General features: G+C 36.5%; 1 protein-coding gene across 3 annotated transcripts in view; it reads right to left on the bottom strand.

Moving 5' to 3' along the window:
• The window catches only part of HSD17B4 (hydroxysteroid 17-beta dehydrogenase 4), a 62125-nt gene that overhangs the window by 33403 nt on the left and 11698 nt on the right, over window positions 1-17024 (bottom strand). For all 3 annotated transcript variants that reach the window (XM_056514069.1, XM_056514070.1, XM_056514071.1), the window contains 9 exons: window positions 15860-16047; window positions 13372-13463; window positions 12759-12783; window positions 11028-11156; window positions 4686-4792; window positions 3727-3960; window positions 3252-3303; window positions 1825-1896; window positions 199-302 (listed from right to left, as the gene is read on the bottom strand). In XM_056514069.1, the coding sequence (XP_056370044.1) occupies window positions 199-302; window positions 1825-1896; window positions 3252-3303; window positions 3727-3960; window positions 4686-4792; window positions 11028-11156; window positions 12759-12783; window positions 13372-13463; window positions 15860-16047 (1003 nt within the window). The remainder of the gene's footprint in view (window positions 1-198; window positions 303-1824; window positions 1897-3251; window positions 3304-3726; window positions 3961-4685; window positions 4793-11027; window positions 11157-12758; window positions 12784-13371; window positions 13464-15859; window positions 16048-17024) is intronic.

Below are 17024 nucleotides of genomic sequence, written 5' to 3'. Positions count from 1 at the left end.
CAAGTCCCAAACAGTACCTTTCCACTCAGACTCTGCAGTGAACAGAAGCATTTAAATTCCACCTGAGTTTGCACAGCCACACTGCTTAAATGCTAGTTTATACTTCCTAGCTCATATAGAAAATGTTTTTCTTCCAGTGTTGACAGAAGTCATTATGTGTTTGGAGTTTTTTTTAAATATGGGTATGTGGGGATTTACCTTGGCCTTTTCTGATGTTCGTTTTCCACCAAATCTTCCAGCTCCAATAAAAAACAAAGAGAACTGGTTGTAACACACTAGGTCCTTTCCACAATAGGTATTCACTGAAAGACAAAGAAGAGGAAGGTCATATATTGTCTTCAATCTCCTTTTTCATAAAACCATCATGTGCTGTTACAAGAGACATGGAAACATGACAAAGCTCATTGTAACAACTCAGGGGACAGAGGTCACACTTTCACACTGTCCTGTTGCAAGTCATTTCCCTAGTAGAGAAGACTAATGATCTGTTTCAAATAACATAATGAACTTTATCTATATTAAAGCATTAAATTTAAAAAATGAGCTATCAAAATGGTGACGACATTCAAGATGCTAAAAATATCTGACAACACAGAACTGAAATTAGATTTCTTTCAGCATCTGAGATTGTATTAACAACTTATTTAAATACAGAACTATACAATAAAATATGATGTATTGAAAGCTATTGAGAACACCCAGTGTGTAAAGTAGATTATGAACTCATACAAAAAGTGGTATTAGCACCTTCTATGAGAAGACCTCAGAGTTTAGGTCACGTGCTTTTTCTATTGAACAAGCTAGACTTCTTACACTGAACTGAGATTCAGCTTCCTATTTCAGTTCATACCTATTTCACTCCTTTACACCTTAGACTGGAATTCACAGCACTGTTTTGTTAATAATGTTCATTTACAGTTCTGGAAGAAATTTACAAACCACTGAGACTCTGCTCACAAAAAGAACTTTTGCATGTTACAGGAATAGACAGGCTTCATATTAGCCTAGTATGAAAGCAAAACACAGCTATGAGGAATGGTCAATAAACACCTTGTACAATTTTATCTGGATAATAAATAAATAAATATCTTTTACAATTTTTCCACTGGAGGAAAAAAAGGTCAACAGTGTTTAGAGATTCACAGCCTATAAACCTAGTCTTGCTCTCCAGCTTCCTAAAGCACCTTGGTATAACCACATCTAATGAGAGTAAGATTCTGAAAACTACAGGTTAGTAATTTCTGAAGACATTCTCATTCTCTAACTTGAACACAAGAGGAAGAAAACGGGTTTTGTTTAGATTAAAATAATGTAGACATAAAAAAGGAATGCAGGACATGCTGTTAAAGATCAATGCTTTGCAGATGAGTCTACACAACACAACTATATGATTAACCTTTGCAAAACCGCCCATAAGATCCATGCAAACATGCAGACACACACACCTTACTGTGGGGTGGCTGAATATAAACTCACTGCCTTCAAGCAGGAAAAAGTATTATTACTTTTAACAACTTGGATCAGTTTGCATACTGCATTATTCTAACCACACAGGAATAAAGTGCTCTTATTTCAGTATGCTAACTACCAAGAACAATTACATTTGGTCAGTTTGCATGATGCATTGTTCTACCTTCACAGGAAGAATGTGTTTCTATTTCAATAGGTTAACTGACCAAGAACAATTACACAGCCACATCTCACTGATTTAATAAGCTAAAAGTCTTCTCAGTGGAAGGGCTGGCAGTTATTGGTACAGCTAGTTAAAAAATGAAGCCTAATAAATACAATTGCACCTCCATCAAAAGCCATAAACTATTTTACCATCTATTAGCAAGACTGCTCCTGATCCTTTGTCCAGAAGATCAGCAACAGTTGCAACTGAAGTCAATTCTCCTGTAAGAAAAGAACATGTACACATTGTAAGGTTTTGCTTCAGGAATGAAGCTCACAGATAGTCATAGGTATGGAAGTTAGCTCTTTACACTTCTTTACTATCTTATTTACTATCATTATAATATGCTGTTGTTATTATTATTATTATTATTATTATTATTATTATTATTATTATTATTATTATTATTATTATTATTAGACAATGCAGCAGCAGCATTGTAATAGTCATATTAATTACAATAATCCTGACTATAACAGTGTCTGGGAATCTTTGCAAATCCTGGTTTGAAGATCCGAGTGTTGTTTCAGTTGGGGTATTTTTATAACTTCTGGTTTTGTTTTTTTTAAATTGAATTTTGCTATAGTTCATGTATTCAGAGCTAAACACATCACTTTTTAGACTCAAAATGCATTGCTATGTTCAAAGATAACTCCAATCATTTAAGGATTGTCCACAGATTTCAGGAAGGCTGAGGAAAACCCCAGTCCTAGAGAAGAGAAGCTCAGAGCCTGGGCACAGGGTCCCTGAAGTTTGTCGTAGAGGTTACCGCTTTAGAGACACCAACTGTTTAAAATCAGCCTACAAAATGCAAAACCAAAAACCTTTATGAAGTTCTGGCAATCCATTACTAATCATACTTCTTCGTAGTAAATGTAATTTTCAGGTATCTCTTTTTTGTTTCAATAAGAAATTCTGCCATTTATTTGTGGCTTGCAAATTTTTTCTTTTTGCCACACTCTCAAAAACTTAATTTTTAAAAACTACTAATGAAGAAATCCAGGCACATGCATATTCTGAATTAATGTAACATGCAACTCTCAGATGCTGTAATCTGGGAAAACTTAGCCATCTCTGAGAAGAATTTGCTACTGCAGTAACTAATACCTTAAGAATTCTGACAGGAAGAAAAGTAATTAGGATGTCCATTTTTTTACATGCATAATTTAAGTCTTGTCCTCTTACAGGCACACAGATAAAATCAATGTTGAAGAATTCTTCAGTAAATACCCCAAAAGTTTTATGATACTACCTTACTGAAATATTTTAAAGTTCTGGCAATTAGTATCAAATTAGATTAATAATCCATAGGTATGTAGCATATTTTCTTATTTTATCAAAGATTATGCGTATTTTACTAAGTATATTTAGTATACTGAGGTCTAAAAAAACCTGATCTCAAAAATGGTTTCAGAATTCCTTCAAGAACCCAACAGCTTACCTCTCTTCTCCCCCACTCATTGTAAAAAGGATATGCAGTACTACAGTTTGCAAAGCTTCCCTATTTCCATTTACAACATGGCTACAGGAACTGTTGTCACAGTGAAACACAAATCAGCAACACAGAAGGACTGACCTGAGGTTGGTAATGGTTTATAAAGCTCCAGATATTGCTCACCATGCAGCATCTACGTACAGAAAGACAGTGCTGTAACAGCAATCAATAGATTACTTTGTCCCCCAAGTCAATACACTGCTATTTTAGAAAGTGTTCAGAGGAAACAAAACTTAAAAACCCCAAGTTCTATTATTTTGTTTTTCTAACTTCATCCCCGAAATGTTTTCAAATAAAGTTTTAAGCTTTTATGGTTTAAAAAAATTGTAGTGAACACAAAGTAAAATTGAATATCAAATTCGTCATACATCTCATCATAGGAAGACACATTATACACGTGAAGTAAATTAGTAGTTTCTTAGGATGTAAGAATACAAACCACCGAATTTTTCTCTTCTAGACCAAAAGGCACTTAACAATATTACAAAAATACTAATTGAGTCATATTTCAGTTATATGGCACACAAGCTAAATTAGCTACTGTACTTTTCCATACCCTTGCAAGATCTATATTTAGTCCTGAAAGAGAAGGAACACCATCAAACATTGACGTCTGAGCAGGAATTACTCCAAAACTGGGTAAACAGCAGAATTCTTCACTTCCTTCAAAGAGAAATTTTAGGTGGTCTGGATCTTTAGTTGACATTCCCACACCAAGTGCATATAGAATAGGCTCCAAGTGAGTGTATTTATACACATTGGTACCCAATTCACGGCCAACAATGCTTGTCTGGAAAAAAGTACAAAATAAAAATCAAAACTAAAATGTTAGCATAAAATAAAAATCAAAACCAGTTAATATTGAACTTGCATTCTTTCTGTAATCTGCCTATAGAAGAATCTATCAAACCTGGCACTTGAGCATTTTCTTTACAGTCACGTTTTCACATAAAGTATGAGTAATAAATATACCATAAAATATTAATGTATTCATTGCAATACAAGCTACCCAAATGCAAGCCATTATACCTTGCTTCAAGAAATCTACCTCACAAATAAATGGTGTAACGTCATGCAGCTGACCTCTCAGCAGTGCATAAGATTTTTTCTAGCACAAACCACAACTGAAATAATTAACAAAATAATAAGATTAAAACGAGGAAAAATTATCTATAGAGAAGGAGCCAGAGCAAAATTACTGTCCAACAACACCCAAGCTCTGCTGCTTTTCTGAATAATACTCTAATCAAAGAAGCTTAACAGAACTTGCAAGCACTTAGATTCTGCATTATCCAGTCTATTCAGCCATAAGTTTTCCTATTATCAACAGGAAAAATAGAGACTGGAGTCTGGAGATGTTTTTCATTCTGCTTCCTCACTTGAAAGTTTAAACCTCATCTTTCTTTTTGCACATGGCAAGCCTTCTTTATGCAGACAAGCTAGGCAGCAACACAAGTGTCTCTGCTGAAGGTTTTCACTCAGATTTGAGTGCATCTGGTAGACAGATGTACTTACCGTGTCAACAGAAGAAGAGACCACTGATCCAGAGCTTGTTGAATTCATAGAAACATTCCCTTGAGATTCTATCTGACTCAGAGCATCACTCAATACACTTATGGACTCTAGAGAAAGGAATTGAAAAATAACACTTTTACATAACCATACATGACACACTCTAGTTACAGACACACAACACACATAACAACCAGCAAATGAGACATAGCTGGTATTTCACAGTTCATCTTTAAATACTACAATTAAGCATGGTGCTGCATTTTACAAGCATCCACACAAAAGTAGAGGAAAAGTGATTTCTACACAGGTTCCATGAGCTCTGCACCCACCATCAACCACAACACCTATTTCAGTGTGTTAAAGAGAAGATCATGAGTACTATATGTTTCATCTGTCTGAGAAGCATATATCTGAAAGTTACTAATGATTTTCTTATCATGAAAACTATTTGCAATATAAGTAACAGATCTAACTTCCTGACTGTTACCCTCTTTCCTGAATCAGACAGACAGACAGAAAAGAAAGTAAGTCTGAAACTGAACAATGACAAAATTATAAATGAGATGATGCATGGCTGAATTCAGCTATAGTAAAGGCAGGTCATCAAGAACAGATTGTTCCTTGAAGATTAATAGGGCTAAAATCAATACTAAACATTAGAAAGAATCAAACAAAAGGTGATGAGAATCTTGCACAGAGAAATAAAAATGTGTTTTGTGGAATCCTTAAAATCAGAGGGTTTTGGGTAACCTGCAATAAAACAGGCCTCAGAAATAGCAGGACTGCAATTGGAGCTAAGCAGTAGCTATAAGATCTGTCAGCAGAAAAATCATATGAGATGTAGAAAGCAAAGAAAAAATGAAACAACTGTCTGTGTATTAATGCTTGGCTAGAATAACTCCCTAAGCTGCAGAAAAGTATATCTGGCAAGATATTAGGAAGGTTGAAGCTTAATATTGGAGCTCTGTGCATTGTATTTTAAGGCTTACAAGCAGGTATTGTATTCAAAATAAGCATTGTTTCGTTATAGTGGTTGGATAGAACTACTGTCAATGTGCTTTTGCTTTTTGTGATTAGCCAAAAAACTTTCAAAGTGCGTTCTAACATCACATCCTGCAGCTGCTGCTGAGGAAGTGAGCTGCTGGCATCTTCCCACTGTCCCAACCATGTAATGAGACTGATGCTGGAAAGTAAAGCAGCTTGAGATGCATTCCACAGCAGTCCTATCCTGTTTGTGATTCTGAACATAAACCCATGGTCAGCATTAGTGTTTAAATCAGAGGAGTGCAAAATCATTACTTAACTCACAGTCACTCCCCTCCACTTCAAAATCCCTGCGCCCACATCGACTTGCATTGCTGCTTGCATTAATACAATGTTGCTCTGCCACACAGGACTACTCTAAAGTGTATCCAAGGTGAACTGCATGCCCTCTTGCAGAATCCTGTTTTCCTTAACTATCTTTTGCTTACCACCTCACTGCCAGAACCATCCTAACATTTGTTTGTGGCCTGAATCTCATGAAGAAAAGGAACATCTAAGAAATAAACATATGCTCTCACCTCTTCTGCCAAAGGCAAGCTTACTTTTTGGATACAAGCTTTGTCACAATATGATATGAAGTTATGACATTTACGTAATGTGAAAATGCGCAAAACAAGATTTGTAATTTACAAGGACCTTTTAAAAGGCTCTCTCTTTTATCCCTTTGTTCACTCATTAAATGAATAAAAGGAAAGCAATATAGAGCTATTGGGAGAAGTTACAAACTGTTTCTGCTTCTTCTGCATGAATCAAAGGAAGGTCTCACATTGCTTTAAAATCTTCACGGGAGAAGACAGGTTTGACCTCCAAGCAAACTTGAATGTTTCTGCAACTTAGCATGGCTACAAACTACTTACACGCTGGAATATAAAGATCACTTTTAATGGAGAGACAAAGATTAACCACATGCATTTTTGACAAAATAATTTGTCATAATTAAGACCAACAGTATAAAGGTAACCTGTAAATTATTAACGACACAGAATACTACAATCTCATTTTCAAGGACTCTTTCTTCCAGAAGGTGTGACATGAGTGGACTATAAAATTGGTGAGCTGGCTAGTGTCTGGCTGTACGTGAAGGAGATCACAGAGTCATAGAATAGTTTGGGTTGGAGGGGACCCTTAGAGGCCAGCTAGTCCAACTCCCCTGTAATGATCAGATACCTCTTCAACTAGACCAGCTACCTCAGAGCCCCATCAACCTAACCTTGAACGTTTACAGGATGGGGCATCTACTACCAGTCTGTGAAAAGCCTGTTGAGCATTTAACCATCCTCTTTGTAAAAAACGTCTTCCTTACAGCTCATCTAAATCAACCCTTAGTTTAAAGCCATTACCTCTTGCCCTCTAGCAACAGGCCCTGCCAAAAAGTTAATACTGAAAGACTACAAAAAGGTGTCACTGAAGCCTTCTCTTCTCCAGACTGAGCAAACCCAACACCTTTTCCTTTAGAAAAGGAGTTCCATCCTTTCTGATCATTTTTGTGGCCTTTCTCTTGCCTTGCTCCAATGTCTATGTCTTCCCTGTGTTGAAGACTGCAGAGTTGGATGTCATATTCCAAGTGGAGAGGAGACCTCTGGGGGCAGAATCACCTCCCACAACCTGCCGGAGATACTTCTTTTGATGTACCACGGGATACAATTGACCTTCTGGGCTGCAGGCACACATTGCCAGCTTTTATCCAACTTTTCATCCAGCAGCATCTCCAAGTATTTCTCCACAGGTACATTTCTGATGCCTTCATCCCGCATTGATAACCGGGGCTTGCGTCAACCTAGATGCAACACCTCACACCTGGCATAGCTGAAGCTCATGAGGCTCCCATGGGTTCATTCCTCAAGCTTATCCAGGTCCCACTGGAATCCCATCCCTCAGCTGTGTCATGCACCACTCAGCAAGTTTGCAAAGGATGCACTCAATCCCTTACCTATATCACTGATTAAACTATTACACAGTACTGTCCACAATACATGGCCCTGTGGGACACCATTCATCACTGATCTCCACACGGACATTGAGACACTGACCATCCAACCAACACCTCCTCCACTCCATCCGTCACATCCATATCTCAGAAATTTAGACAAAAGTTATGGGGGGGCTGTGTCAAAGGCCTTAGGCAAGCTCAGACACATGATATTCACAGGCCTTCCCTTACTCACTGATGGAGTCACTCCATCATAGAAGGCCATTAGGTTAGTCAGACAGTTCTCACCTTAGTGAATCTGTAACGGCTGTGTCAAATCACCTGCCTGTTCTCCATAACTTTCCCACACACGGAGTTGAAGCTGACAGGATAGGATCATAATTCCCAACCTTCTTTCCAACTCTCTTTTAAGACCCAAGAAATATACAATTATACCAAAGAGCATAATTCTGGCAAAAACAAAACCAGTAGGAAACTTCTTATTTAACACAACTATTTTATCATTGGTATATGGTTATTTTTTTAATTGTTGTACTATAAGGGAACTCTAAAGCCTTAAATGTTCACCACTTCAAAATGGCCTGCTATTATACAGCAAATCATTAGCAGATAGAAGGAAAAGATTAAACTGGAGAACAAAGGTTGAAAACAGTCACAACAAAGGGTGTTTCTTTCCAAATGTATTCATTTACCAGTAACGGGACATTGCACATGAACCATACCCCTTAACAACAGATGAAATAGCACAAGTGTTTAAACCTTTTTTAAATACATATAAGGAAAGCTGACACTGAAGCTGGAACACTTCTCCATCATATACACACAAAGTGTGCATACATATATACACACACATCTTTGATGTGCTTTACATTAATTTGCTCTTTGTCAGAGATAAATTATAAGACGTGCCAGAAGTCTGACAATGAGAAAAATAAAACTGTTTTCTGTAAATAGATAGTCTCTACAAGAATTAAAAATGCACAAAAATGTCTAAGAACCAATCACAGACCTTTAGCTGAAGCTGCCTCACTTTTTCCCAACTGAAGCTTGAGACAGAGTGCCTCACACAGGTCACAGACACAATAAATTCTGCTTCCCTAGGTAATGGAACAACACACTAACTTGTGCAATAAAAGGGATGGCTGTCCTCTGCCTCTACCACAACACAGTCTGATTCCCTTTCTACAACAGGAAGAATTAGACAATGACACGAGAGCAAGCAGTATGCCATAAAGGCAAGGAATAAAACACACCAACATGAGTGCATGGTGCAACTGTGACCTACTGCACCCTGCACCACACACTCATCACACTTAATTTGGTCTTTCTGTTTTATGTACAGAATACAAAGTCATAAAGTCAAGCCTCTATAATCAGTATTGCTAAAACAAGAAACAAGATTAGAATCTTGGATTACATGATTTTCTACTAGTGTAAAAGCAAGTATTTTATCCAATTGCTTTTTGGCTCTTTTTCCTACTGCATGAAATGCTAGTACACAAATGCTCTTCACAACATCATATTATTCAAACTAAGGAAATCTGCAGAAAGAGTTTTAACCTGCAGATGTTAGGTATTGTAACTTTTAATTTTTAATGCAAGTACTCTAATTAGTTTCCTTTATTTCACAGTCAAATACCTTCAAGCAATAAAGTGGAGAATTTGACAGTAGGAGAAACTTCTACTGGAACAAAAATATCTCCTTAGCTAATGAGAATTTTCCTCAACCCTTATGCTGATTCTCACAAATATACAATACAACAATTAATGCAGAAGTTTTTATTCAGTATCTGTGGCTTCATGGCACTGGAAGGAAAAAGCTGTATCTTGACTAAGTTCATAACAAAACAAAAGCTAAGGCATGGAGTCATGCCAATGTAATATTTATGATTTCCTGATTGTAGATACCTGCCATATTGTATTGCAAGCACTTTTACTTGAAGTCAAAAATCTTCAGGCTCTTTTCCTCATAGCATCAACAGGGAGATGTGAAATACTACATATAATGTTGAAGCAACTTTGAGACGAAATCTGCACCTACAGTTTTTCTGCTAGCAACACATGAAAGTAATATAGTACATGTGATAGGTCCTAGAACAGATCAGAAGCGATAAAGCTGGAATTATGTTGTTATAAATACCATTCCACAGCAAAACAGAGAGCATGTATAAACCTGCATACATTTGGAAACAGGGTATCTGTAAGCCAAAGATCAGTCTGGTGACCTAGAACTACTGTTTGGATGGTTACATTCCCCAACGTGCAAAAAAAAGGAAAAGGGCAAAGCATGTACTATTCTGGTTTTGGTATAGGCATCTAAAAATGTATCTTCAAAGGTTTTTAACAAAATGTCCTAATGAATTCCAGAACCAACAGCTTAAACATCTACTGTGCATTAAAGTATGTTTGAAATTCAACTGACATTGTACATAAGGATGCTTTTTTCCCTTCTGCCCTGCACTCTTAAATGCTGACAAGGAACCAGAAAAGTAAACAAACTATTGAAAGAGAAAATCATTCTGGTCACCAGCCAAGGGGGTGATGTGACCTAAGAACATCAGGCAGAATAAGAACTTCCTTGCTGTCATATATCCTATGACTTAACCAGAGCTTTTTGGTAGTGAAATGTTCACCAAAAACCAGGATTCCAAGACAGAAAAGAAAACACCATCTCTCTATTACACTATGCTGTCTACGTGTAGGTGCAATCAAATAAAATACTGTCATGAGTCTGATTCATGCTTACAATTACAATGATGTCACTTCTCTAGAAATTGTTAAAATAAATCATGTCAATGTTATAGGTAAGAACACAGCAGTTGCTTTAAAAAGATCTGACCATACTAAAACAGTAAATTATTAATGTAACACATTTACAAGAAAATTCACTAGTTCTGTAGATTTTGAAGTTTCAGCAAATATTTGAAAGAAACCCTTATCTTCTAAGCTTTGCTTACCCAAGCTATCCACATAAATAGAATCAAAGCATAGTTTGGGTTAGAAGGGACCTGTAGAGGTGAGCTAGTCGAACCCCCAAGCAACTCCCAAGTAGAGACATCTTCAAGTAAATCAGTTTGCTGACCAGATCTTGAATATTTCCAGGCATGGGGCATCTACCACCTCTCTGGACAACTTATGCCAGTGTTTCACCACCCTCACTGTAAAAATCTTCCCTCTTACATCTAACCTAAATTGATCCTCTTTTAGTTTAAAACCATTACCTCTTGTCCTATTGCAGCAGTATACATTTGTCCCATCTTTCCATACTTCTCAGAGGCCTCCATAATGTATTGAAAGGCTACACTAAGGTTTCCCAGAAACATTCCCTTCCCCAGGCTGAATGGCCTCAATTTAAAAGTCTCCCTTACCTTGGATGGTTCTGGGTTTGCTGGCATTATCAAAGTCACACACCTTCTCCCATTTATCTCTCACTGCTTCAGGTGTCATTGGCTGATTCTTTCCTCTGACAATGGCACCCAAGGATCGCTCCCAGCGCACTAATGGGAAACATCAGGAGAGTTTCAGTAACAAACAAAGCTTTTCATTTCTTTAGATAACTTTCAGGCCACCACCTTCAAGACGGTACAGTAAGGAAATGTTTTAAGTACTCCAACGTAACTCACCAGTATAACTTCTAGCTGAACTGAAAGGGCTTACTGCCTTAACTTGCATTCAGAAAGGGAATAGCACCAGTTTGAAGCTTCACTGAAGCTACAAAAGACTTACTCTCTTCAGAAATTCTAGTTTTAGGATTCTGTCTACTGAAAAGTTGTAGCTAGTATGTATCTACAGGCTTTCTCTTCTGACACAACTTCGACTATTAATGCTTAGGAATCTCCTGAAAAGGGAAAAGTGAAAACCACTCGTTACCAATAAAAGAACCTTAATACCAGTAGCCAGCACCTCTAAATGGTCTCTGAAGTTGTATTTCAGTAATGTAACCTGAGAGAAACTGGTTAGGACAATGTGAAATTAGTTCCTTAAGGATACACACCTCTGGACTGTAATTCTAATACTTAATCAGTCATGTTGGGTTTGCCATTAATTAGCAGAAGGCAATGAATTAGGCCATACTGGTCCCTCATTAACAACTTGGTTTCATTTCAGTAACTTCAACAATAGCCATTACAACAATGAAAAATGAACGATGAAAAACACTCTTGATCTAAGTGCAGATTTTCAACTGTATTAAAACCTAACTGCTTGTGAAGGGCAACAAGACATTTTGTGCTGCTGCCCTGCTTCTTTTAATCTGTATACCACACTTACTGGAAACATTATTCCAGTTACACAGAACAACTGTAGTTAGAAATGGACAAAATGGTTATCAAGTTTGAAAAAAATAATTATCAGAAAGCAGAATTACCTCCTGAATTAATTGTTCTACTTTCAACCCACTGATGATACTCATGTAGGCTGAAAAGTTGTACAGTTTATGAAAACAATGCGTGTACTAGGTTCAATGAATCTAGGAAACAAGTCATCTCATATACTGAGTATTTTTTCTTCTCATAAGGGCTCAGTACTGCCTGCAAGTTTTCTTTACATTAATATTTTAGCTAATTACTGGAACCACTAAGGAAAATACATGGGCAGCATACCTACTGATTACTTAAGACTAATTGCCTCAACATGCTTATACACAAGTATTTTAATAGAAGCATAAGTAAAGGTGGAAAGCAATGAAAAAGGATGAAATAAATTTAAAAAAAAAAAAAAAGCCTGCTTCTCAGCATACTTTTATGCCATGAAAAATTAAAGCTATCAAGAAAAGGTAGGAATATACTTATACAGTATACTTAGCACTACAAATTCTATTTCAAATCATGCCCAGGATCCAAAAGTTACTAAGGCAGATTTTCAGTTACTGTTCAAATGCATAACAATGCACAAACCTAAGTTACCAGTTTTTCCCACATGAAGTTAAATTTTTCACTTTTAGTGAATACAAGCAGTTTCCTCAGAACCCTAGGCTTTTATTCATCTTCTTGCCTGTGAAAAAAATTTCTTGAGTATACAGGTTAAGTCTAAAGAAAAGTTGCACAGTGTTTGATGTCAATTCCAAAAACCAGATCAAGCCTGCAACATAAAGTACTTACATTTTCCAATCCACCCAGCTCCCACCTGCCAAGAAAAAAAGAATGTCATCAGCTTACAACATGTCACAAAGCAAAGCTTTACTAATGTTGGGAAATAAAACTACACTCCAGAACAAACTCAATATATTAAGAATTTCTGAACTACTGCTGGTTGTATTTAACAGTTTAGTTAAGCATCTGAATGTGATCAACATAAAACAGTTTCCACTCAATATATGAGTTAGCAGTTTGATGCCAATACCTATAATGAATATCATAATTAAATAATTACTCCTTCCTGAAAGCTACTTTCTATGTTTGAATGATTTTGAGAAGAAAAATATCTTTTGAATTTTGGTATCTTTTCAACCTTAAAAGAGTACACTAAGAATTGCAACAATCAAATTGTTAGCATTTTGAGCACAGAACAGAACTTTGTAAGACTGCTACTGCCCTAAGTACCTGTCAAATGCTGTACAACCAGATTTCTTCCGTCTATGGTGGGTGTGTAGTTCACACATAGTAATTTAGTTTCAGAAAAAGCTTTAAGTCTGGACAAAACAAAACAACTGATTTTGGGGGAAGGAGCAAAAGGAGGGAAGGAGAGAAAAGAAAGGAAAAATAAAAAAATTACCTCAAACAGACTGCCATTTTCAGCACAGCTCTCATGACAAAGCCAAACTACTAAAGGAGCAACATATTCTGGTTTGAAAGCATCGACCAGATCTAGAGCAAATTGGAGGGAGGAATCATGAAATAGAAATACTCTACAGTTTCACCAAATTATTTAATCTAACACCCTCTTACGAACAGCAGAACCAAGAAAATTTTATCAATAGTGTTCTGTCATGAAAAGAAAGAACAAACTAAATGAAACACTTGAAGATTCAATAAATACAAACATCAAGTGAGATATGCATATGCTGCCAAACCCCAAGACATGGCTTCTTAGCTAGAGAGATGAAAGCTTCTTTAACTGTTGGGAACACTGTTACATGCAGACTGCAAAGCCAAATAACTTTTCTAAATTTCCATCTGACAGGCAGCCTGAACCAAGGACAAGACAGCTATACATAATCTTGATAGAGATGTACCTGAGCAATTTCCCTTTTAGTATGCTAGTCAGCTATATAGAAAGACATTATGAAAATAATCGCAGCTGCTGATTGTTTAAGAATTATCTCATTTGGAAATGTGGATTTTTCCAAATAAAAGAATTATCAGCCCTGATATATTTACATATGAATCCTATTTTGGGATCTTCATTGACATCTAGCACAATAGAAAGCTATCTGAAAACAGACATTGTCATAGAACAGTATGGTTGTCCAGGCAGCTCTTATCACATATCCTATCCTCTGTTCTGAATAACAACTTTGCTTAATTTCCTTTTTCAGCTTTTAGAATACCATTCTTTCAGCAGCAGTAGATATATAGCTGTTCCTCAGCTAAAGGTCATCAAGTATTTTCAATTATAGCCATATTTTCTCAGATGATCAGCTAGGAAAGCTTATCATTACAAGTACTTCTTTAATAGCAAAACTAAGATAAACAGAATTTCATTTTTAGAAGTTACATGGAGTAGAAGAAAGCTGAATTCCATTTAATATGGCATGTTGTAAGCGCATAGCAAACCCCTTACACTTCTCCAAAGAATTCCACTTTATGTCACACAAAATTTAGTCTCAAAATCTAGCCCTATACTATTATCATTAATGCTTGTAATCCACTTGTAAAATAATTACAAAATAGGAAGTTTAAAAAAAAACCCAACCATACAAAAGATGCAAACTGCATTAAAGAGTTCTTAGTGAGAACAACAGTATGTCGGTCAAGTTGAACATACATAACAATGTATGGCAATGAAAAAGTATAGGTGCCTGGAGACATCTGAAGACAAACAGGAAAGTCCTGACTAAGATAACAGGGATAATTTGATAAGACACTTGAAAATGTTTTTCAAGTTGTGGTGTTTAAACCTTTTAAGAGTATTTGAAAAACTGGACAGGGATGGAACGAACGAGATAACAAATAAATCAGAGCTGTATCTTACAGTGAGACCAAAGGATCTCACTTTTCTTAAAATGACTAAGACAGAAAATTATGAGTTATATTTTATCACCCTATGTAGATTAAATATCTTCAGAACTTACCAGCTACTATAATCCATTTTACATTGCATGCTTCATGTATTTGGATCTTCTATAAACCATTGCAATAAATCACTAGAACCTTCAACCTGTAATACTGCTAGAGTCATGACCACCTGCATTATTTAGATCTAAACCAGGCTACTTCAGTCAAACAAAATCAAGCATTCAATCTGTGCATAACATACAAAATACATTACTCTCCAATACCCTGTCTATCAATCTGACAAATGAGATGATTTCCTGGTCTTTGAAACTGCCCATCATAAGGGAAAATAAGGTCAGGAGTGAAATGAAACAGTCTGATTCTAGAAGTTTTTTCTGAGAGGAATCTCCTTTAACCGATCTCTTCTTTTTTCCAAATTATTTTTCTTTCTTCTGGTTATTTGCCAAAATAATTAGTCAGTCTATTTATCCAAATTTACACTTACACACAACTGTTTCCTAATACGTTCCTTACTGAACTTCCCAATGCAGTACTCTGCTAAACCTGTTCAAACTTTCAAAGATTAGCAGCTGTGCAATAAAGAAAAATTAAGCAACTCAGTCTACTATCATCTCCTGCTGATCATGGAACCACTAAGTACACACATGACATGTTGTGCAAAAACTCAGTATTTTGCAATTAGGCAATACTATAACAAGTGCAGACACCTATGCATATACTTGATGTCACATGTGATGAAACAAACAAGCCTTTCCACTAGTGTAGGAGGATCCTGGAAAGGATTACAATTAAAGAGCCTTGCCCTATGAAATTGCTTTTGCAAATGAGAAAACTTGCTTCATATCTTGTGGCAGAAAGTAAGAATTCCTCACAGAAGTTGACAGTTCAAAGACAAAAAGATAGTAGGAAAAATTAATTGGTAGTACATGAAGTGTGAACAACTTGCATTTTCTAAGAAGTAAGAAAGTTTGTTGTGCTTCAATTCACTGAAGCATATCAGTACATGTAGACCTTAAATTATTCACCTTGTGGCATGACGGTCTGGGTCAGCCTGGATCCAGCAGTAGGAGCAATTGTGTTGCAGTGGATGTTGTACTTCCGGCCTTCAATTGCAATTGTGTTTGAAAGACCCAAAAGACCAAGTTTTGCAGCGCTGTAGTTTGCCTGACCAAAGTTTCCATATATTCCAGCAGCTGAGGACGTCATAATTATTCTTAGGTGAGAAGAGAGGAAAAGTAATTAAATTATTTCTTAAAGTTATTTGATTCTACACAACAGCATTTTCCAGTTTTGGCATTATAATCTTCATATTCCACAAAACAAAGTATGCAAATAAGAAAAGATTGCTTTTTGGTTTTGATAACAATCAGGTAACTATTTCATGACTGATGGATAGCAAATATCTCACAAACCCTGACACATTGTCAGAGCAGCAGAAAACTAAAAAATTCATGAGGCTTTCGGAGTGATACTGCAACACTAGGAAAGACATTCTGTGACACTGGGTCCTGTATAGAGAAAAGTAAATTATTTCATTTCTATGCACATTTCAGGTGGTATTATTCTTACAATTAATAAAAGGTTTCAGCATTCACCTAAAACTACCTTACTGAAGATTACTTCCCTTAATATTATCTACCTGGTAATATCTGAAGATCTATTCTCACAGAATTTATATTCAAAGAATTCTAATATGCATTAAATGCATGATAAAAGAAGACATGAAAGGAAAGTCTTGCTCTTTGCTGCTCTTTGTCCCTGTTATTGCTTTGGAGATGACTGAACTGCTCACATTAGAGCTCCAAAACCACTAGAGTTCATAGCTGGTTTCAGGCAAGAAAACATTGTGCTGCAGGTCATCTCAATTCCAAAGAAATGGGTCTACACCTTCACTTTTAAAGGAAGTCTGTCATGGTTTGACACTGGCCAAATGCCAGACATCCATGAAAGCCGCTTGCTCACCCCTCCCTGCCAGAGCTGGGAAGAGGAGAGAAAAAAATTAACAAAGGGCTCATGAGTTGAGATAAGGACCAGGATAAAACACTCCAAAGGCAAAGCAGGCTCAACTTAAATGTACAAAGTGAACTTATTTCTAACAGAGACAGAGAAGGATAATAAGAAGCAAAAAAAGCCCTTCTCATCCCTCAACCCCCCACTCCTTCCCAGCAACAGCGCAGGGAGACAGGGAGT

This window comes from Oenanthe melanoleuca, chromosome Z (assembly GCF_029582105.1).
Source record: "Oenanthe melanoleuca isolate GR-GAL-2019-014 chromosome Z, OMel1.0, whole genome shotgun sequence".
Classification (NCBI taxonomy): domain Eukaryota; kingdom Metazoa; phylum Chordata; class Aves; order Passeriformes; family Muscicapidae; genus Oenanthe; species Oenanthe melanoleuca.
This window is presented reverse-complemented; position numbering and strand designations above follow the sequence as displayed.